The sequence below is a fragment of the Macrobrachium rosenbergii genome, chromosome 12 (genome assembly GCF_040412425.1).
Source record: "Macrobrachium rosenbergii isolate ZJJX-2024 chromosome 12, ASM4041242v1, whole genome shotgun sequence".
In the NCBI taxonomy this organism is placed as follows: Eukaryota; Metazoa; Arthropoda; class Malacostraca; order Decapoda; family Palaemonidae; genus Macrobrachium; species Macrobrachium rosenbergii.
The window spans coordinates 5,541,138-5,565,365 of NC_089752.1; the positions used below are offsets into that span (position 1 = coordinate 5,541,138).

General features: G+C 36.7%; 1 protein-coding gene across 1 annotated transcript; it reads right to left on the minus strand.

Moving 5' to 3' along the window:
* Positions 1–21,025, minus strand: tex (THO complex 3 homolog tex). The gene is made up of 6 exons (XM_067113383.1): positions 20,747–21,025; positions 15,968–16,124; positions 13,999–14,212; positions 13,267–13,428; positions 2,533–2,686; positions 1–504 (listed from the first exon to the last, which is right to left on the minus strand). Exons 1-6 carry the CDS (start codon positions 20,927–20,929, stop codon positions 397–399), a joined length of 978 nt encoding a protein of 325 aa, XP_066969484.1. The 5' UTR covers positions 20,930–21,025; the 3' UTR covers positions 1–396.
* Between the last annotated feature and the right edge of the window lie 3,203 nt (positions 21,026–24,228).

The window sequence follows — 24,228 nt, forward strand, 5'->3', positions numbered from 1 at the left end:
AAAAGATTAACTTTTTATTTTCAGGGACTTTGTCTAACATAAAAGAAACTATGGATTTCAGGACTTGAGTTACAAAAGACAGTATAAAATATACAAATGAAGAGGTTCACCTGAATAGTACTACAGCATTTTTCTGACAGATGTTTCTACTGAAATTAGTCTACCATGATCAACACTAAAGATTGTACTTTTAGTAAGTTGTACACAGATTTGAACAATAGTTCCTGTTATCAAATGTGACTTAAGTCTTGAAACGTACATACACTGAAGACCTGGTTCTAAATTCAATGTCACAAAGTAGATTTTACGTAAAACAGTAGCTTACACTTATTAAGCTTCCTTAAAAATCCTGTCATCTCCAGAGGGAAGGAAATCTACCACTTATAAATGGAATCCTTAAGATCTCTCTGCTAAGCCCCAGAGCTTCACAGTGCCTGCATCACGGTCTCGGTCTCTGTCGTCCTTGTCATCACAAGCATATGCGAGGAAGAAGTGACGGGGATGCTGGAACAGCGAATTTAAAACTTCATCATCAAAGAATACACTGAATGTGAGTCCTTATTCAACTTAAGAGAAGCACAGTCCCAACGAGAGTACTGTATGGCAGTTGGGTGCCTCCAACGACAATCAGGATTGAAGTGCAAATAAAAATCAGGTACATCACACCGCTCAAATCTCTTTTTACTCTTGTTAGTCTTGTAGTGCAAAATTCGGGAAACAAACATAAAACAACTATCCTGTAAGGAACTTTTATCATTACCTTTATCAATACTTTCCTTACTTTAGTCTATCATTGTATGTGGGCATTCTACTCAGCAGAGGCTTGCTAGTTAAGTTCATGGTCGTATAGTTTATTTCAAAAAAAAAATTGCAAATAAAAAAAGCAGCAATAACAACAGTGTTATTGACAAGAGCACTCGACAAGGAGCGTACAATCTTCAAGGACACTCAACAGAAAATAAATGAACTCAAACTGACACATGATAATTGTTTCACAAGAATTTAAATCTTTGGCACGATTCAACAAAGGCTTTTCATCTATGCTCAACAAGTTCCATTCACCTTTTCCTAAGATAACTTGCTATCAGGCACATATAAAAAAAAAGCATGAGATAATGTAACCTTTTTATTACTTTGTTGGCAAAATAATGATTATAAAAACAGGGTCAAGAAACAAGACTGAATGTAAGAAATATATCAACAAAACTGAATGTGAGAAATATCAGTTAAAATCCACTGTAATTCTTCCCAAGAGGATGAGAAGAAAATTTATTTATTATAAAAGAATTATCTTTAATATGAGTGATATGAGGTATGTAAGAGGAGTACAGTGTCGTTTTGCTGACAAGTATTTTTAAGGAATTTCTTAAAATTTGATTTACTTAATAAGAAAGGTCCACCACTGTATATCAGTCCATATTATAATACATAACTGTACTTCTAGAACTGAAACAACAATTAGTAGATAACTGCACTGGACCACTGAGCAAAAATTTTAAACTTATATATGGCTGGCCATGAACTGTACAGTGCAGCGCTTTGTTCATTATTGTCGTTACAAAGTAGTTTTCAGGTACAGTACTTTGTTCATTATTATGGTTACAAAGTAGTTTTCAGAGAGTTCTAAAGATTTAACTTTAAAAATACATTTCAGTAATCTTCCAGTTTTCACCTTTTTTGTAAGAACAAACTATTTAAGGCAGCCCTATGAAAATCTGGAAGTGTGAATCAATACTCTAGTCAAAGTATGACTGTTTCATCACCTATCCACACCCTTCAAATATTGTCACGTGCCCATTTATTTGAAATCGACAGAAAAATGTCCAACTAAAGCAAAAAACATTTTTGTAATTTTTAACCAACAGCTGGCCTCATTATACAAAGATAAAATAAACCTCTGAGAAAAATATAAAAGTGGCCCATCTCATCATAAATGACCAACCACAGCTTGTTCCATGCACATACTGGAACAGTTATCATAATCATCATTACCATTACATCTATAAGATGTCAGGATGTCAGGTAGACATGTAAAAAAAAAAGTTAATATACTGTCTACTACAACTACAGTACTACTACCCTGGTCACTATCCTACCATTGTTAAAGAGCTTTTCCTTTCACTGAAAGAAAAGTAAACTGGTCTGCAAAGCTAATATATTTCAGGTTCACATATCCATTAAATGGAAATTGTGACCCAGATGACCAGTTTCTAACTTCACAAAATAACCCAAATTCAACCTTGCATGCAACTTGTATAAACAGACAAGTACAAGGGAAAGAATAAACCTAAGAAATGACACTGTTACCGATTTACCAATCGTCCTTAAAGTTCCAATATCTTTACCACAAACTACTCTGAGAATGAGTTTAGATTGGTAACTTCTCATGTACTACTACTTTGGCTGTAGACACCTACATAAATAGTGAGAGAGAGAGAGAGAGAGAGAGAGAGAGAGAGAGAGAGAGAGAGAGAGAGAGAGAGAGAGAGAGAGAGAGAGAGAGATGTAACATCTACATTCTTTTATACTTACCCATGCAAGAGTGAACGTTGGGTAGGCAACATTTATGTTTGCAACTCTTTCTCCAGTCTCAACATGAGCAATGTCAATTGACTGGTCTTCACTTCCAGAGGCTAACAGCTGTCCATCAAAAGAGAAGCTTAATGTTCGAACAGGCCACTCTAATCTGAAAACAGGAAATTGGTTTCTCATCAAAGTCCACAAGACTAAATGTAAATAAGACAAGAAAACTCATAAGGATATAAGTTACCATTCAACTCTACATATTTGTGCCTTTATAAAGGCTTAATCAAACAAGTACATTAAATCTCAATAAACTTTTCATGCTAACGCTGTATCTCGTTGTTATAAACATTCTAAATTCTAGTCTTCAAATCTATGTAAAAAAAAAAAAAAAATAGCAACAATGGCCAGACATATAATAATTTCAAAGAAATATCATCACAACAGGTCAAACATAACTTAATTCATTCACTTACCAAAAGTGATCTTAAAATGACTCAAAATTCATTAAGGATTATTTTGATCACACAAAAACCTAATGATAAACTGTATTTAGTAATTTATTTATAAATACTGTACAGTAAGTGGAGTAAAATTAGACAATACCTGCTTTTTAGCCCAGGAACATTAGGTGAAATGATGGAAAAAAAATGTAGAAAGCTGATTTTTTCAGGAATAATACTCCAAAACCTACTGAATTCAAATATGTAAGGACCCCAAAAATCCCTTTGAAGTTAAATGCATGAGGACCAAAAATCCAAGATGGTCAGCACCTGTCAATTATAATAGGTGAAATGGGATGGAAAAAATGTAGAAAGCTGATTTTTTCAGGAATACTACTCTAAAACCTACTGAATTCAAATATGTAAAGACCCCAAAATCCCCCTTGTGCTAAATGCATGAGGACCAAAAATCCAAGATGGCCGCCACCTGTCAGTTATAATAGTGAATTTTTTTGTAATTCATGCAATGAGACAATAATTTCATCTTTCTAGAGTGAAATGAATAACAAGTTTAACTTTGTTCAGTTTCAACTTAATTTATGTTTTAGGTCTCAAGGAAAAAAGGCAAGAATCATATTCTATTACTTTTGTTTGTTGCAAACTATGGATAGAGTACATGAAAATGATTAGAATCCTACTGTTCTTCATTCGAGCAGAGAGAACCGAGACTGGGAGCTACACTTGTACTGTATTGTGAAGATGATTCCAATTTTCCATGCTGGAGGTCACACTGCATATGCCAAATCAGCCTGTCTCTACCTTTGACCAAAAATGAAGGAAACCCAGCATCATGAGTGAGTCCCAATATAAGAAGTTCACCTCAGAGGGTACTGACAAAAAAGAAGATCAGATAGGTTCTGGTGGGGGTATTTACAGATCAGACTATAGAACAGATCCTGATGAGAATGCTCAAGGCAAGAGGAGGTATTGCTCATGGATCGGGGTATAACACAGCACACAAGCTAAAATGGTCCACATCCTACCCCAAACTGTCCAATATGCGAATCTCTGGAATCATTCACTGAACTCAATCACTTACCAGTGATCAGCATAAAGACCTTTCGGTAACTACAACTGCAAAAGAGATGGTGCACATCAACAAGTTCAAGGCTTTACTTATCACAGCATGCACCATTCTCATAATGTGGGGAAAACAAGGATAAGTTAGTCTGTATCGCTACTGGCTTAGGTGGGCCCCAGAAACTGCCAATGCTGATCTAGCCATAAAGTTGGGGAGGAAGCTGCAAGCAGACTAACTGGAATCAGTTATACTGATGCTGAAGCTCAAGAGAAATGATAAAGTAACATCTATTGCCATAGCAAATAACAGCCGCAAAACTGCGGCCACCAAGTGGAAATAACCCCATGTCACTTCCTTCATGCGTGTCACCCAGTGATACAAAATCGTTCTGAGATGAAGGACCATCTAAAAAGATGACCAGCAAGCAACCACCACCATTATTTGAGAATGGTATAATGAAAATAATTAAAAGTGTATTAGCCAATGCATTGAAAGCATATGCTCAATCCAACCCCATTGGTGATCTACAAATCCACTTTATGTAGTCGATGGCGTCACTTACTACAGAGTGTTATATGGCCAAATGATGGTACATATAAAGACATTATTGATAACTATTCAGGTTATGTTCTCAATTATGGCACAGGAGCAATTATTTGCTTCGATGGGCAGTAACCCATACTTATCACTGTGTTGGCAGAGCAAACTCTGTCGACGGCCACAAAATGTGGCCCCAGGATATCCTGTTTGAACTTGGCATGGCTGTAACTAATAGCCAACATTCATTCTTAGCCAATCGATAAAACAAAGCCAGATTCATTGTCGCCTAAGGATGAATTGACCACTTTAGTGCAATATGCCTTCGAAGTCAGGCAGATGCTGATTTCCCTTATCAGTACACACAGCAGTTGAGCATGCAGTCAGCACAGATCGCCCAGTAACGTAGCTGGAAAGGACACAGACCTGTTAATGATGCTACTCGACCGCGCTAAACGAAATCTTTACATGCAGTATGCACGGGATGCCGTTTATAGCATATATGACATCATGGAAGCTCTGCATCCAAATACCAGGAAGCATTTGCTGACCGCACATGCAATTACAGGGTGCGATACAGTGTCAGCTCTGTTTAAAGTAGGAAAAAGAAGGCCTTAAAGGTACTGGAACAGTATGACTGGCAGGCACTTGATTCATTCAAGAATGTTGATGCTACACATGACGAGATCGCAAGCGCAGGGGAAAGCTTCTTGCTCAAACTGTATAAAGGTGATGACACATCACCAGACCTTGATAGACTTCGATTTGTCCTATATATGCAGAAAATGAAAAAAATCTGCTTGTACCTTCGAACTCGAGCCTTCCTCCAACTTCAGCAGCTGCAAAGTTTCATGCATGCCGTGCTTACTTTGCAGTGCAGGAGTGGTTAGGCAATGTTAATAATCTACAACCTACTGATTGGGGATGGAAATACGAGAACAAGCTCATTCCGATTTGCACTGATAGACCTGTGGCTCCTGACCATATTTTACGATGGTATCTTGCGGATGTAAGACAGGCTGTGGCAAGAAATGCAAATGTCGCAAAACTGGTTTGAACTGCTCGAAATGTGCTCCTCATGCACTGGTATAACGTGCAATAATGCTTATCCTCTGGATGACAGTGATGACAATAATAATGAATTTCATTATTAACGTATTTGTCTAAAAAGTGAAGTTTCAAATTTTTTTTTTTTTCTTTTTAGGAATTTAAATTTTTGTTATAAGTTTAATGCGATTCAAATGCATGTATATGTGGTGGTAAAATGATCTTATCTTGAATCTCACTAAGTCACTATAGCAGGAGATTCATGCTTTGGAATCAGCCTAATTTTTGACAGGTACCTCTGCAATTTAACCTGTGATCTTGCGACTTTGAGACTTGAGTTAAGACCGTCTTTTTATATTGGTACATCCCCTGAAGGCTAGTAACCTTAAATAATGATTACTATGTCATAAATGTATGCAGTTGTAAAAGGTTTGTTAAATTTCCAATGTATGTAGTCCTGGTAATTGAAATATTTGAAAAGATTTGTGATCTAAAACCTCTCTCTTTATATATTCCTGATTTTTTTTTTTAAGTAAAAGGCCAAGATTATATACCTAAAATATCTTATTCAGTTCTCATTCAAGAAACACATAAATCAGGTATTAATTGCACATAAGTGAGATTCGTATGAGAGATACACTAATATTAGTGGAAATGGCAGCCATCTTGGATTTTGGGCTCTAACACAATTAGCACAAGGAGGATTTTTGGGGTCTTTGCAGATTTGAATCCAGCATGTCTTGGAGTATCATTACTGAAAAATTCAGCTTTCTACATTTTTTTTCCATCTTGCCTATTAAATTTGGCTAATGTTCCTGGACTATTTTATTTATACTGTATGTTTCTATTTGAGAAACTTGTAAAGTCAAGTGCATGTACTTAGTATTTCATTAACACCACAAGATGCAAAGGGCCTCTGTGAAATTCTGCCACTCTTGTCTTTCCTGTGCTTTATCTTCCATAAACCTCCACTCATATCCAGCCTCCTTTCTCATAGTTTTCATCCAATTAAGTCTGGGTCTTCAAACCCTTCTAGCCTAACTTATTCAAAATTCTTCCACAATACTGCATAGCTTTCTCCTGAGACTCAACTGACATTGCAGAAATAGCAATTTGCTCCTGACTGCAGATAATGATGCAGTATTCTACATCTGTTTCATACATCATTATTGCAAAATGCTAGTCTATAAATTACTTTTAATCATAGAATAATGCTCACGTTGTCTATAAAAGACTTTTTTATTACAACCCTATTGCTTTCAATTTAGTCTCTCATGCATCTGTGCAAAGTCCAGACTCTCCAAAACCAGAAGAAAAAGGATTATTGCACCTTTGTCTCATTGGTTAGCACACAAGAATCTAGACCCCTGAAAAAACCCTAAGAAAACCATTCATTTCATGTGCATCTGCCTCAGGAGTCATTCTCCCTATCTTAAAAAGTTTTCAAGACAGCTTCCATTCCATTTCATCATGGTCACTTCATTTATTTGGTGATTTTTGTATTAGTTTATAATTTTGAAGTTTACGATCTGAAGAAAATCTTACAAAACTCATGTTTTGTCTTCGTCACCTGCTTAATTTTATGAATTGTGAGTTTCTCTAACCAGCGAAAAGTGGCTAGTGAAGTGCGCAACAGTTGTTATTTTTTGTTGGAGTTCAGTTTTGTACTACTGACTTTCACTAATTTACTTTTGTATGATATTGCAAACTGGTTGGTGACAGTTGAGGATGACTATTATCTTTAATATTACAATTTATAATTACATAAATTTTCTAAATAAATTTATTATTCAGATACTTACCTACTGTTGAAGATTGCTTACATCTTCACACTAGTCAGATGTGGTTGGCATTCAAAAAAGAATGCTTGGCTGACCCAGGTGAACTATCTAGTACACCTGTTTGCTACCATGTTTTTCAAATGTTTTAGTTCTCCTCAAAATTCTTCTGGACCACCCACTAATATGTGGGGAAGGTGGGTGGAATCTATTTTAACAGCAGGTAAGTATCCTGTACCCTACTGCCACCAGAAGATGGACCACAGGGGTAAGGCTCTCATGTACGGCATGGTCGGAGCAACCTTATGAAGGATGCAATGCTAATAGGTCCCTGTGTCTAGGACTAACAGCCTTTTGGAGTATCTAAGAACAAGAAAGAAATTAATTGTCAACTGAGGCATGGGTGTAAGAAATCCCCATAGACTGACACTAGAAGTGATAGACCATTAACTGTCTTTGATATAAGTAGTTAGTGGTTGAGTCTCTTCAATATTTGATGATAAACTCCCAAGGTGCTCTGGAAAACTTTGCCCTTGCAAGAAGTTTGATAGTCTCCACACGGTTAACTCAAGCAAGTGCAGGTTTCAATGAAACCTCATGGTATGCAGTTGTCTTAAATCTCTCTGAAAGGATTCAATGTTGATCTATGGCCTCAGAAAGTATATCTGGAAACCACTCCCTCTGCAGTCATCAAGGAGCTATTGGGGTTATCCTGGAGTTCTGGGATTCTCATAACTTGTTGGGTGCCTTTCTTATGATCACAAGGAGGGAAGATGTAAGTTTCCATATCCAACCAACCTCAATCCTGCAGAAACATGTCTACCACCCTGAGCCTGGTGATCCTGGAAGGGTGAGCAGTAAACTGGCAATCTACTTTTCTGAGCTGTAACCAAGAGGTCTATGTTTGGAGTTCCCTAAAGTTTTCACAGGGAATGGTATACCTGAGAAATCTGAGACCTTTCTGTCAGAAGAGTCTGATCATCTTCTGCTGAGCTGATCCACTAACACACTGTTCCTTCCTGGTACAAACTGAGGAATCATCACAATATTCCTTGCTTCCGCCCACAGATAGCCCTCTACCAGAGGGAACACCGAGGAAGATATCCCACCTTGTTTCCTGAACACAAATACTACTCAAGAACACACTACTACTTAGGCTCATACCAGATTTTTGTACTGCTTTAAACTCTTCCAAACTGTTAACAGTCTGAGATTGTTGATGTGCAGCATCTACAATGCTCTTCTTTTCATTGGGTCCAAACAAGAAAAGAGGTCTGTGTAATGACCCAAAGACAGTTTCAGAGTTGCCACAGAACCAGTATCATACGAGGCAGCTCTACATGACCCCATAAAGGAAGACATGAAGAAGCATTTTTAAAGGAAACCCTTATGCGCCAGAACGAGAGAAATTCCCTCAAAGCAAGTCTTGACCGATTTAGAAAGCTTTAACCTTTCCATCATCTTAACAAGAGCCAAAGTGCTGGAAGACAGCAAAGGCTGAGTGTCTGTCTCAGAACCCTCAACCAAATGAGGATAGAGAGATGCACACTTGTCTACAAGCTGCCAAAAAACTGAAATTATCTCATCCACCTCAAATTGCTCCTTCTCAAGCGCCGAAAAAGGAGTTGGGGTGGCAAAAACTGACTCCTCCAGGAAATCAACAGGTGAGGCAGAAGAGGAGGTAGTGCAGACAACACGCTCTAGTTGCATAATGCCTGAGGTGCCAATGATGTAACAGCCACAAGTAGGACAAAAGAAAGCTTGGAGGGAGGGGGGAGGAATGAGTCATGAGGCCTGACACGACCAACTTGCCAGGTGCGGCCTTACAGGCGCCATACCGCCTGAGGATGACAAGTCTCGTTTCAAAACATTTCCTTAGCTTCTAAGGAGGCTCCTTTTGAAGAGGCAGCAGAAGCTGCCAAAGACCTCCAAGGTGGTGGATGAGGAAGGGCAACTAACATTGACAGACACAGACACGGCAGAGATGAGAATCATGCAAGAGGAAACAAAGGAAAGGAAACTGAGGAAGAAGGGAACAAACAGGTTGAGAATGAAACCATTTACCTGGGTATCAAAACTAACAGAAGAAACATCAACTTCATCTCTATGGTTACCTCCGTTACTATGTCCTAACTTTACACCTACTTCAATACCATTAGGACTTGACAATCCTTAAGCAACTGCAGAATATGACTGGTTGTCTGCAACAAAGGAGGGAAAGATATCAGAGGGTACAGAAAAACCTCACTCGGAGACACAACTCAGTTCCCTGGCAATAGACTTCCTACTGGCACAAGGCGGTCCTGAGCTCAAGCTACTGATAGGCAAAGGCCACTGACACTTTTTCTCTCGGAAATGTGTGAAAAAGAACACACACCACAGGGGGCACTGGCTTCTATACCTGACACAAATTTGGTTAACCCCCCTTGACTCCAAAATCAGATTAACCTTCCACTAACTTACTTCATTGCTTTCCCTGAACTGAAGGGGGGGCAGAAGATGGAGCTACAGTAAGGGTAACAGGAAGTAGCGGAATAGGAATAGAAAGGGAGAAAGTTGGTTGGGAAAGTAAGATGGAATAGATGACAAAGCCAGAAGAAAGGTAACCAGCTTGTGCCCTGCTGAAACCAGTTACCTTCTCAATCTATCTGCTTCCCTTTTCTTCCAACACCTAAAGAATTTCTACATTATTGCATCACACCATTCCCTACATTCCTCAAATCAGAGGTTAAGGCACACTCCTGACTAATACAACTGACACAACTACTGCCTGTCTATTTCTGCTGAATACATCCTATTCACACAAAGGTCATAGGGGAAAACCTAATATTCTTAAGCTTACTGCTTCCAAATGATGACATCCCATTGATGAAACCAAAGCGATCACAACACCATAACAACAGCACAACAGCCAAATTCCTGGATGCCTAAAAGCACTGATCCATATGGCAGCAAGAATTCTGTCAAGAACTTAAATATTTAAAACACCTGGTGGAGAACCAATGAAATAGATAGTCCATCACGAATAGCAGTTATTTGTTGAATGCACTTGACTAGCATGGAGAGGTTAAATATCTTTAACAGCAGATAAGATTCATCCATAATAATTAACTTTTAAGCATGAACCGAAGCTCTCATTAAAGCATCAATGCCCTCTGTTTCCAAACCTTCAAGTTGTTTAGGCTATGGCAGAGACTGACCAACTAAAAAATTTTTATAGGAAATTTTAATTATGGCAAATGGGCAGGAGTGGATTCTCTGAACAACTTGCTCCCTTCTCCAGATAACATCAATCTGTCTGATATTTCAAAGGCTAGAAGGTTGGTCTTTTCTTTGGGAAGAACATTGGTACTGCAACCAAAGATCATCATGCAGCATTCTTCCAAAAGGGATGCCGTATTACAGAGTTTTCAGGACTTCTATCTTCACTGGAGTTACAGACCTCAGAATGACAGACAACATGGAGACCTCTACTCTTATCAACTGACTTCATCCATGACTGATCACAATGCTGAGCTTGGCCATTACAAGAGCAGATATGAATTATGCATCTCCACCCCATCACACTGTCAATACTTAACTCTAATGAGATGAATAAATTTGATTTTCACATTTCTAGCAAGTCTCATTACCAGAAGAAGAGACAGAGCAACATTCTCCATGACCTCCAACTAAACAAAAATTTATGCAACCCCCTCTTGGACCATGGCATCAAGAAGCCAATAAAAGATGATGAAGGCTTTCTCATTCCCCAGATCAATTCACACCATGGGGGCCCATCACTTGAATTTTGTAAGGCATAGCAGAGTTCAGGAACAGAGACTAGGGCAACGAAGATTTTTTGAGAAGCTTACTGTCTACCATTTCTGGAGACAGGTCAACCCTTCTAAAGCAATCGCTGACATTTGTCTCAACCTTAGTAATCAGAAGGCCTCCTAGTTATGGACAAGGCTATAAGCTATGTTAGGAAAGTTAATCCAGAGACTCTCTAGCATCATACATGGAGATTATCCAATAAGATCTTGTGCAAAAAGGTTTTAGGCAACTGCATCAGAAGCTATCACCAGACCAAAGACCTCTGCAGTCAGACTTTACCTGTAAATGAAAGCCCCTCTCTGACGGGTAAGAGAAAAGGGTCTTGATAAGTGCAAAGCCTCTAATCTAGTTAGCAGATTTCCTGATCTTTCCTAGGCATCAGTGAAAAATGTCAATATTAGCAAGCAAAGGACACATACATTTGCACACAAGCTCTGGATTTTTTAGCAATCCATTGATACAGTTTCTCTGTAAACTTAAAAAAGACTCTGTCAACACTTGGAGAAAGAGGCTCCCCAAAAACTAAAAACTACCTTTGCAACTGTTCACAAAGTATGCAAGATTCATTCTTTGTCAAGAAAAGTCCTAGTAACTACTGAAACTTAACTGGACTGTGTTTGTACTATATTTTCTAGCTAAAAGACAAATGAACAACTCTCAAGGATACTCCACTTCATTCAAGATTCCTCCTCTTGCTCCTCTATCGGTCTGGGAACTTTGTTTATATCTTCATAGAACAAAGAATGGAGGCAAAGAAACTCAAGTTTATTTCAATCTACTGGCCAAGTGAAAAGGCAAGTTTTTTGGTTAACAGAGCAAGATCAAGAGCTTATGAAGATCTTTCAGAGGAAGCTGCAACCTACATTTAAGTCAGAGTTCATGAGATTGAGGCATTAGTGATGTCTTTACTTTTACAAAGAGAACATGACTGTTCATTCAGTTTTAGAAACTGGCACTCTGAGGCTTCAAACAACTTTTGTGACTTTTCACTTAAGAGACCTTACTCATAGATTCTTGGATTTGCTGCAGAATCTCAAGCTCTCCCACCCTCCTTTGTGAATCTTAGCTTTTCGAGATTCATTACCTTAAGCGTCTTCTGGGCATCCCGTTGGCTATAGATTTCACAGCTATGTTCCACACCCCAAGTAGGTACACTTTTTCCTTTATATCTAAACTACACATGCAAATCCTCTTTTTTACTATAGGAGTGCCTGTCCCATTGTCAGATTCCCAATTGTTGACAGAGCTATATTCTCCCATCTTCTTTAAGCTCAACTGGGTCCGTCCCATCATTTAATTTCTCTATAGTTTTATGGATTAATGAGATATCACTTAACAGCTACTCTGGCTAAATTAAAAGTAATAACATTAAAATGAAACAAATAGAATATTTTTTTTGTAAAACTAAATTTTTCCTTTAAAAAACCACTAATCTTACTTGTCCTCCTCACAAACCCATGTCTCTGTAACAGCCTCCAGACTAGACATGAAGTGAATGGTTCTCTTAGGGTATTTGGGAACCTGGATGTACTGTACATGAGGGATGTTTTTTTTCTACTGGTTTTGGAGTGTATGAACTCTTCACATCTGCATGAAAAACTAAATCAGAAGTAAAGTAATGGGTTTGTATGGAAGTAATTTTGCTCAAAAAAATTATATACCACTTCCATTATCTTTAACATCCACCACAATGTTTTAGGAATTTACACCATTCTAAAATCTAAAAAGAAAGATTAAATAATTTAACAATACTCACTAAGCAAAGGCTTGGAAAATTTCAGAATTATACTACTGAACTCAATGCAAGTTTACAAACTATCATATGCATTTGGAAGCAAAGAATGTCAAAAGGCACTGGCAACATTTGTATTTATTACTTTTACCATGCATTTCACTTGACTGCTGAAGGCAAATACAAAGAATCAGCAATACTTCCAGAGACTCATCAGTAATAAATTTACATGCCAAACTGTCTTCCTGCATATGAAATTTTCTAGTATAGTACCAACTAACTTAGTGAGCAGTACATTCAGACTCATACCTGGGTAATGTCCTCTTACAATAGAGTTCCTGAGCATCCCAAATGGAAACTAAAGCATCTGCAGACCCAGTTGCAAAGTACCTCCCATGCGGCTCAAATTTGATGCATATACAGTTGCCGGGATGTGCATGAATGCTATGGACTAACTCCATTTCTGGATAACTGAAGAAACAAAAACATTCATCAGTGGAAAACAATATACTTACATTACTGATACATACTTAACTAAAAAATATTGCACGAGTACTCAACTTCACAGGACAATAATTCTTTAACAATAGGGAGTTAAGATGTACAATATTATTACTTTCAAAGATTCTGAAAATGTTTTCATAGAACAATATCCATCCTTCTTTTGTCGAATTTCCTGGAAATTCCTGGTCTTTTATTTATTCATTTTTACTAAACTTTAAAAAGATAAACACTTTAAAAAATGCTTGTTTTCATTGTAATTCTATCAACAATTTAATTGTGTAAATTCAACCAAAAGTATGCTTTACAAAATTAATGCATACATTAAAGGCAACAAAACAAATTCATAACTCAGTGGCCATCAATCCCTTTTGCCCCCAGTCCTTGGCAAATGAGAAAAACTTCTATCATAAGGTATTCAAGGTTAATAAAAACTAACTCAATTACACTAACACAACACTTTCAACTGCACAAAAACTACCATTGCCATAACCTGTTGTTGAATAAAACAAAAAACATGAAAATATATTCCCAACTTACTTGTATATATTAATATACCCCTGCCCACTCTGAGCATTTGTGAGGAAGAAGAGATCGTTAGCATTATTCCATGATAACTCATTTACTTCAAACTTAAACTGATGCTCTTGACGTATCTTCTGACTTCGTACATCAATAAATGATACTAAATCTTCTTTGTTGCCAACAGCAATGGTGTGACCATCAGGAGACCATGTAATATTAATATTTTCTCCTGGAAAAACATAAAAAACCTGATGAAAAAATCAAATATAAAAGCAGTGCCCATTATGAAAATGTGATTGCAGTATAAACAGTCCCTCAGCTTTTTTATGGACCACTTAAAAGAATTAAGCATACTGCCTGTTACCCAACACAATACTCATGGAAGTGGTTACAAAAAAAATTCCATCACATCTTCACACACATTTACTGTGGCATTACAAAACCTACACTCTTTAATGATTATTAATCTAATAAGTCCCAAAAATCACATACAGAGACAGTTTGCCAAAAGAATCGGTTCTTAAATAATAAAAAATTGATGATTGGTCAAAATTATAAAGGCACACAGCTAGGTTTGAAGAGACTATAGGAAATGAATGAAAAGGAAGAGCAAAATAACTGTACTATACAGTTTTATTAATCATAATGTAGTTTAACAAGACCACAGTGTCATATTTCTTGACTTACATATGGTACCAAAAAGATTTTTTTTAAACGACAACTGAATTTTAGAGCAAGATTATCCAAGCTGGACAGTTAGGCGAAAGAGACCAAAGGGAATGGATGAAAAGTAATACGGATACAGTAAATCCATTCAGCTGGGGGCCAAAGGTTCACTATGAAGAACCTCTAGTACTGTCTACAGTGTGCTTTGTAAGTTAAACTACAAACAGTAACCACTTAAATTAGTTGTATGAAATGCTGTACCAGCAGACTGTAAGCAGAAACCCAGCAAAAGAAAGAACAAGCAATGAATAAAACAACTTATAGGGCACAACGTGCTGTAATGCACATCTATGCCAGTACTTGATACTTCTCACTTTTTCTGCAAATATCCAAAACATGCCAATTGTTTTTTATTTTTGTTTCCTGAAATACAAACTCACATTTTCATATGGTTTAATATATCAAAAAGGATGTAATGAGATCAATTCCTGCCAAAAGTCACATGGCAATGATTAATGGCAAAAGGGGGGAACAGTCCCAAGGCTAAGTCTTCACTCAGATGACTGGTAGTGAATCCTTCTGCCACATGAAATTCCACCTAAGGGCAATCCACTTGACATTAAGTTGGGAAACACCACAACTGATTTTTAAAAAATTTCAAGATCAAAAACCGATAATAAAGAGTGTAACTAAATAACTATTGATAATAATACAAGCAAACATTAAAGGACAAACAACTTCTATAATAAGCGTACATACAGCTGATGTAATAGCAAGTGCATTAGGACTCCTTTCATGTACTTCAACATGAAGTAATTTGTATAACTGTAATGGAATCTGAGGTGGAAATTACATCTGAACAAGCATGTGTCAGTGCAAAACTGACAATGGGATTCTTAACAGTCTGTATTAGTAAGTGAAACCTTATGGTTACGTATTTTCATTTGAACATAAAGGTTATATGGTCAATTTTCAAGTCCTCTTATAAAGTTTGGTCCTCACAATTTACTATGCATTGAGAAAATATTTAATACTTTACAAATTAAACAATAACATTTTCCAGCTGTCCACTAACCAAAAGAAATGGTATGGAAATTATGTGATATATGGGAAAACATCAAATAATACCAACCATGAAACAATTTCAAACAAAATACTGAAATACATCTTTATATACTTTTATAAGTTCTTGCAGTTCCTGTTTGTATCTGAAATACAAAAACTCAAACATTTCGCCTTTATTTTATTAAAGTCTGTCCTCCAAATATCAAGAACCCACTCACGCGGTCTACTAGTATTTTCTTATAATCAGGCTTACCTTTAGTATTGATTGTTGCAGAGCACTTGTGTGTACGAGAGTCCCATATTCTTACAGTTTTGTCACCACTAGCTGATGTTAGTTGTTCCGAATGGGTAGGATGCCAACATAACTGGTCTACGCTGTCTCCATGCCCTTTGTATGTGTAATCTTTTCTCTGAAAGATAGAAATTTCTCAGCCATGGAGGAAGGAGTCCTAGAAAAATGACAGACAGTAAAACCCCCGTGACACGCTGTCACAATTCCATGTGGACTCTGTTTATGGATTTCTATGAAACATATATACATTATTATTTATGAAAATCTGCCCATCTACAGTATTTTTTCACGGAGAAATATTCACTAATTTTTTGTATTTCATATTTTCTAAATGACTAAAGATGTTCTGGTACAAGCATTTACAGGGTTTTTTTGTGTTTGAACTATCAAAATAAGCAGTCTAAGTTTTTAGGGGGTTTTAAGTATTCGAGATTTTAGCCATTTATGGGGAGGGGGTTACATTCCCAAAAACTCTACTCACTTAAAAGAATTTACTATTTGAAGACCTAAAGTTGGCTTTATGGTGACTTAAAATTGTCAGTATCAAAAAGAATGAAAATTAACTTCTTAACAATAGTTAACTATCTATATACATAATTTTGAGGTTGGTTGTTTGTTCCATAAGTTCTAGGACACTGGGCAAAATTGTGGGGATAGATTAAATTGCTGAAACTATTCTGGAGTGCATACGGGAGCTTTTTCAGCCTTTTTGGTACATGTTAATTACCAACTGTTTCCAACCAATTGAAACTTAACTCGTTTTAAGTACCCATATGTTTTCTTCATTTACCGACCAATTTCTTCAATTTTGACCAAGGCTGCCTTGATACAGATATTAAATGATATCTATTATATTACAGATGAGTATAACAAGTTTTCTATCTGGAAGTGTAAATGTCTCTCATCCACTAAACAAAGAATCAAATACTGCACCAGGACTGAGAATGGGACAAGAAACAAGTGCTCCCAGATGTGTACCTCCGATCCTCAAGATAGGGTATATATTCCGTGTGCAATGCTAAAGGGTAAACAGGGCACCCTGCCCAGTAGGGACCAGTGTGCAATGTTAGGCTGTAATGAATTTCTGCATTTAATTCACTGTTTTTTAGATCTACGCCCCAGGGCACCAAAAATCTAAGGGACGATAACAGCAGCATACATCAGTTCAGATCTATCACTGCTGAAATAAGTCTTTGATATGATCTTATGCACTCTGCAAGAAGCTGTAGTCAAGACTAGGACACTTGTTCAAACAGGAACTTGCACTGGTCAACTTACAAAGGTTATAGATGCTATGGTATAGTTTGTACATTTATATAGAGTCAGCAAATCATCAAATACAGACCCGTGTATATTTGTAATTCAAGGTTAGGTCTGGAACCTGTAACTTCCTGATGATCTTAATATGGTGAGAAATTATAGCCAAGGCCAGTTAATATTTACAGACAGACACCACTCCCATCAACTTTCACAGATACATTACAGCCAAGTTTGTCAAACATAGGACAAGGACCAGAAAACAAATATTTCTTGTATACAGTAATCCTTCAATTAAAAATCTAGGTGTCCGGAAAGGGCTAAAAATCTATATTTAAGGTAACCTTACCCTCACCTAACCTTTTCCATACCACATACATTAATTGTAAACACAATATGTTTATAAACAACAACCATTACACTTTACTCTGAAAAGTTTATGCAAAAGACAATTATCTACCTTTTTCCTGATACTTGTAACAAAATATGCTGCATAAATACACTTTGAAAAAAAATACAATCCCTTCTTTTTCTCTCTCTTAAATGACACAATTTGATAGGTAGGTAGCCTACTTGTGTTTACCCACAGCTTACCATGGCTTTATCATCATTACAGTATTTTTAAACAGCAACTTTATTCAGTTTTTACCATATTTTATTACCATACTTGAGATACAAAATGTATAAATGTGAACTACTGACCTAGGCTAGGTGTTACACTCACATTATCCATTTGCATAGGTCAAATAGGCTATTACAGCTGTATTTAAGATAAAAGTTAATGGTAAAGAAACTGATATTTTACTTACTGGATCCATTTATACAGTATTACTATCACATTAAATCATCATCATAATATACATAAAAAAACTGATCATCCACCATATGCATTTAAATAATGTTTACATTCTCAGAATCAGGTGACTGAGCCTACTAATGAAAGAATTAGGAGAATTATTTTTTTAGCTGCTAAAAGAAACAAATGTATTACTGGAATTATAATTTTTATTTTTGCACATAAATGTAAAACTGGTATACAAAGGTAATCTAACATACTTTATATTAGTTTACCCCCTCTCCCATGGTAACTGGCTATCTGACCCACCCCCACCTTGGAAACTTCTCCAGGCCTCCCTGAATCCCAAAACCCTTTCTCAATCTGTTCATGAGTATAAGCAGTGTCACCAACATTTTCCTGAGGTGTGTCGGATAATGTCGAGTTCCAGATAATGGCGATCCAGATAATTAAAGGAATACTATTTTTAAATGTACCAATAACAACTTAATAAAAAGTGTATGTTTTTGTTGGTACAATGTCAGTGTGCATCCCTATTATTGTTCTTGCTACATGTTCAAACTAGCCTATATCCATTTCCTGTGAAAATTTTACTTTAATATCAGCAACTTTCCCATAGGTGCCATATTTAGTATAGCCCAACTGGAATGGATGGTAAAACATCAGCAGAAGATGGTCAATATCTCAGTAACAGTAAATACACAATAGATTTGAGCATGTCAACATCTCAGTAACAGTAAATACGCAATAGATTTGAGCATGAGTTTTGATAGCATGTCAACCTCAGTAACAGACAATAGATTTGGAGAACTCTCAGTAGTATTTGAGCACAGACAAGGAGGCTAAGATCACAGCATAAAAACTCCAATATCAAATAACGGTTTAGAGTAAAATAATACCAGTGTTGCCATTAATATTATCCATGAGCTAGTCTGTGCTTTTCGTAAAATTAGGTCAGTGTTTCGATTTCACCTATCCTAGCATAGCTTATGCATTTCCTTCTTTTTGGAATGGCATATACATTTAATCTGATTTCCCAACACATAACCTTCCTCCCACCAACAGTCCCCCACGATTCATGTAGGTCTATGGGCCTAGAGGAAGGGGAAAAAAAATTATATATATTTTGTACCAACAATTGGCTACTGATTAGGCATAAAAGTGCATAGAAATACAGAACATATGCTCCATGTATACTGGCTATGGATAACAGTAGGCCTAGGTAAGACTGAAGACTACTACTGCACCCCTCTGATTTGGTAATTACCAGTTTATGCACAAAATGGCTGCCATGTTTAGTACCAGCCCCTTGAGTATGAATGTAAAAACAAAAGACAGTAAATAGGTTATCATATGCATAAAAACAGGGTAAAACAATAGAACAGCTCCGACAAGGATCTACTACCTTGAAATTGATTTTTCCTATACTTTTAGTATTGCTGGTGAAGGAGGTGGCATTGTTTACTGTCGGTCAATTATTGTTAACCACATCTCTACCCAAAATGGTTGTGGACCCTTTGGGAACGGGGTTTTGGGTGGGGGGAAATCGTTTGGAGAAAGACCAGATTGTCACGTTATTATAAAATGGTTCCACATGTGCAAGTCAGGTAAAGAAACTCCACTTTCTACCAAAAGCTCTATAACACTGCATGCATGATAGCATTGGCTATATGTGGAACCAATTATAAAAAGGAATTATACCAACAAAAATAACCTAACTTAGCAGTACCGGGAATACTCAGCTGGGAAGGTGAACTTAACTTTTCTGCTCCCTTTTACCTAAGAATCTATAACACTTTAAAAATGAGCCATTAACCTGAATTAACTCCTGAAGTCCATCCAACAAGGGGTTTCATTCAGCATACAAAAACATAACCTGTTTTGAAAGGTTCATCCCATCCCAAGTGCAATAACTTGTTAACGTATCAACAAAAATAAACACGTGAAGGGATATTGATAAGAAACCACAAAAAACAATGCTTAAAAAAAGGCAGAAACCCCAAAAATAATGGTAAGTCTCCAAGATAAAAACACCAAAAATACTAAAAAAAAAAAGTCAATTTCCAAGATAATAACTCATGCGGAGCTGTTCTACAGCTTTGCCGATTTCACTACCGACAAAACCGGCTTCCTGATGTTGGTCCCCCATAACGGCTGCATTCCTTGGCCTGGCCATTAAAATTTTATAAATTGCCAACATAAAGTACCATGTAAGCTAGGGGCAGGCCTGTTTACTGGCTACAATTTTGCTGTTTAGCTTTGGAGATGGGGGGCAATATTGTCTTACCTTATAAGTCCTAATTAGATGATGAGCTCTTTTAAAAAATGTAGGTTACAATTTCATATCATGTATTGGCAACTTATAAAATAATACCGCCTGGCCTATAGGACAAAGGGGCGGAGGAAAAAAAACAATGACTTGTAAAAACAATAGGCTAGGCCTAATGGTTGGCATAGGCGTAAAAATGCATAGAAAAAATGACAAACATTTAACGAAAATTTGTACTTTTCGTATTTAACAAACCTCGGTCTTAACGTAAGGAAACCGGTAAAAAAAAAAACATCTAAAATTGTAGGATAAAACTATAACTGTACTAAAAGGAAATTGGCTAGGAATAAAGGTATTATAGTATTACTCAAACAACATCACGACGGAATATATTATATTGCAACAAACGAGAACTCACCAGCGTCTCGCGATGTCCGTCAAACACGAAAATTGTGACACACTTGTCATAGGAGCCCGAAGCTAGACGTCGGCCGTCGGCATTCCACCCAATTGTGTGAACTTTGGAGTTATGGCCGACATATTCCTTCTGCTTGTTGTGGTTTTGAAAATAACTCTTCATTTCCTCCAAGTACAACCCCATTTTCCTAAATTATCAATGGCGACAATAGTCGCCTCGCCTCTCGTCTACAAAAAGCCGCTTCGGTGTAAACAAAACAGAAAGGAATCGAACATTTTTAGCGTATAAGGAAAATGCCCAAAATTCTTCTGTAATACCATGAATAATACTTGCTTTCATGTTGATTTATCATTCGCCACGTCTTCAATAAAAGTGTTTCAAAAATAATTTAGTGTGCCATAAGATAATGCGTGGAATCGCGAAAAAGCCAGTATTGGAAATTAAAACCTTCTCCATAGATCGTGAGCACGTTAATAATCACACTATTTTACAGCATACAATCAGATAAACGAGGTGGTTTTTAAAAACCTCTTGTGGTCGTATATATTACTCAATTATATATATATATATATATATATATATATATATATATATATATATATATATATATATATATATATATATATATTTGTATATATAGGTAATACCATGAAGGAAAGTGAAACAATCATCTGTGTTATTGCTTTTATGTATATATTCAACATGTTCCATATTTTAGTGATTAAGTTATACATCTGCATCTACATATATATATATATATATATATATATATATATATATATATATATGTATATATGTATATATATATATATATATATATGTGTGTGTGTGTGTGTGTGTGTGTGTGTGTGTGTGTGTGTGTGTGTGTGTGTTTATAAGAGTTTGATGTTGCTTGTAAGAGGAGAAAGTTGAGAGTAATGTGAAGAAGAGTAAAGTTATGAGAATAAATATAAAACAGGAAAACTGAGCAATGGAAATTGTATGGATGGTAGAAGAAAGCAGTTGATTTGAAGAGGTATTTGTGTAATTATAATGAATGATGCTAGAATGAGGGAAGAGATAGGTCACAGAGCAGGTGAAGTAATTAAAGTATCAAGGCTTGTGCAAAAGATAGAGAGGGGACTTGGAGTAAATGATGAAGCCAAGATGGAAATGTAAAAAGAGATTGCTGAAGCAACTCACCTTCATTGAAGGTTGTTGTTGTAGTACAGTATTTATAGCATAAGAAAACTGAGTGAGAAAATGGAGATATGTGAAGAAATTAAAAAAGTTTATGTAGATGAAAGGACGCATCATAGTGTCCTGTGATTGTATGCTCACGTAGAAAGAATGGAGGACGACAGGTTGGTGAAAAAAGCAAAAATGGGGTTGGCCAAGAGAAAAAACACGATGGTCATTGCCAGTTTAACAGCTGATTCATTGGCGAACCCGCCTTGTATAAAGCTTTCTCAACATAACCTGCTTTTTATACCTACAAAGATTACAGTACTGCCCGAATGCATCGTGACCTAAATGCACTGGTCCCTTGTCTGAGTCTGTATGCACTATGTTCCTAGACCGAATGCACCACGTGTTATACGTTATTAATGATGATTTTGCTTACAGTTTTTAATTTTATGCTGTAATACTGTAATGCATAGATGCATCCTAACTTTACCTACCCATCCTATGTCACTGGGCCCCTACCTGTCATAAATCATAAAAACAAATCATCAGTGATAATTTTATTTATGAAAATTTGGCTATAAAGCGAAGCAGTGGGGTACGTTCAACCATTCGTCGTTTAAGACGGTGAAAAGAGGAAGTAGGGCTGGTTGGACAGTTGGACAGCAAGATGGAAGAAAGAAACTGGGCACGGAGGTAAAGTAAAACAACCTTTAGTTAAGTCAGCAGTGAGGCGCAACGCCGGCACTATTCCCTTACATGGTTTCAGCAGGAATGTGAATTATTTAAGAAAGTTGCGGCATGGAACGCGGAGGCAACATAGTTATTCAGAATTTTTATTAAATGCTCACCACAGGTGAGCATTGGATTATGAAATGACAATCTGTCAGCCCGCAGTTAATTTTACAATGCTCCTATTAGGTAGCTTGGAGTACTAATATCAAAATGCCATGCAATCAATTACAATTAGATGGAAATAGATGTGTGTGTTTTGTTGAGGGCATGAAACGTACAGCAATAAAGAAGCAGGTATAAAAAATATAGCAGACCATGAAGAACAAATATTGCAAACTGGACTGCAATTTTTTTATTCAGTCTATGGGAACCAGGACTGTTGAAGAAGTAAGCACTTAGACTGATATATTATCACTGACAGAAACATGGCTAAGTTATGCTTGATTTTAGTATAATGAAAAGGCTGTTAAAATACAACTATCATGGGCCAGAGTGAAAATTTACTTAGGAAATCTATAGATTGTAATAGACCAATAAAATAAAGGTCGCCAGCTGGGACAAATTATGTACTTCATTCTATGGAGGCTCTCATATTAAAGTTATATTCTCTTTTCTGTTAAAACCAATGATAATAGTAAAGGTGAAATTGTAACTGTAATTTTATTAAAAGTGTGAAATCTTCAGTAAAAACTTCTCAAATCCATACCTCTTTAAATAAACTGAATCCATACTTCTATGATTAAACTGACATCATCATCATCATAACATTGACAAAAAAAAATTCTACGTGTCTACATTCTCTACGATATTCTTATCACAATAATTACCTGTATGACCAATACCCTCTTGTCACCTTATTGATTATATTATCAGTATAGGCACGATTACCACGTCTAACGCTTTGAACCAGCCGGATGAAATAGTCCTATTCGATTGCGGTATGCTGCTTATATGATGTGTCATCATTGGTGAACCTGGAAGATCTAGACCAGTGGCTTTAACCTTTTTCATCCTATGACCCCGCGAGACTCTTCAGATATTACCGTAACCACTATAATAAATTTTGAAATGGTGAACGTTGTGAAAAGGTAAGATAAAATAAAGTAATAGGAAGACCATGGTTTGTTGAAAATGCTACGAACAAAACCTCAGGGGTAGGGAGGTAACAAGTTGCACTCACCAAACCGGTAAAAGCCCAACTGGCTAATCCAAATTTATGAAAGTAAATTATATTCTCCCGAACCCTTTGTGACCTACTGAGAAACCCCAGACGAACCCCCAGGGGGTCACGACCCCCGGGTTAAGAACCGCTGATCTAGACCGATTCCGTGAGGTAGACTGCCTTCTCGCCAACGGTTGCAGGATGCCTCTGAATGTTTCCAAGACATCTTCAAGACGTCTTCTGAAACCTGCAAGAAGATTTTATCAAATTTATGAGATATAATGAATGGAAAATCTACAAGATGTTTTCGGACATCTGCAAGACAGTTTTTGATATCTGCTAAACGTCTTGTGACATCGGTGGTGGAGTGTTATCAGTAAAATCACTCAGACAATAACTAGAATTACCGAATAATTGTTGC

Excerpts from the sequence above, each read along its gene's own strand:
- tex (XM_067113383.1), bottom strand. The coding sequence starts at position 20,929 with ATGGGGTTGTACTTGGAGGAAATGAAGAGTTATTTTCAAAACCACAAC. Across the intron at positions 14,213-15,967 it reads TGCAACAATCAATACTAAAG|GAGAAAATATTAATATTACA; the intron begins GTAAGCCTGATT and ends ATGTTTTTCCAG. Across the intron at positions 505-2,532 it reads CAACGTTCACTCTTGCATGG|CATCCCCGTCACTTCTTCCT; the intron begins GTAAGTATAAAA and ends TCGCTGTTCCAG.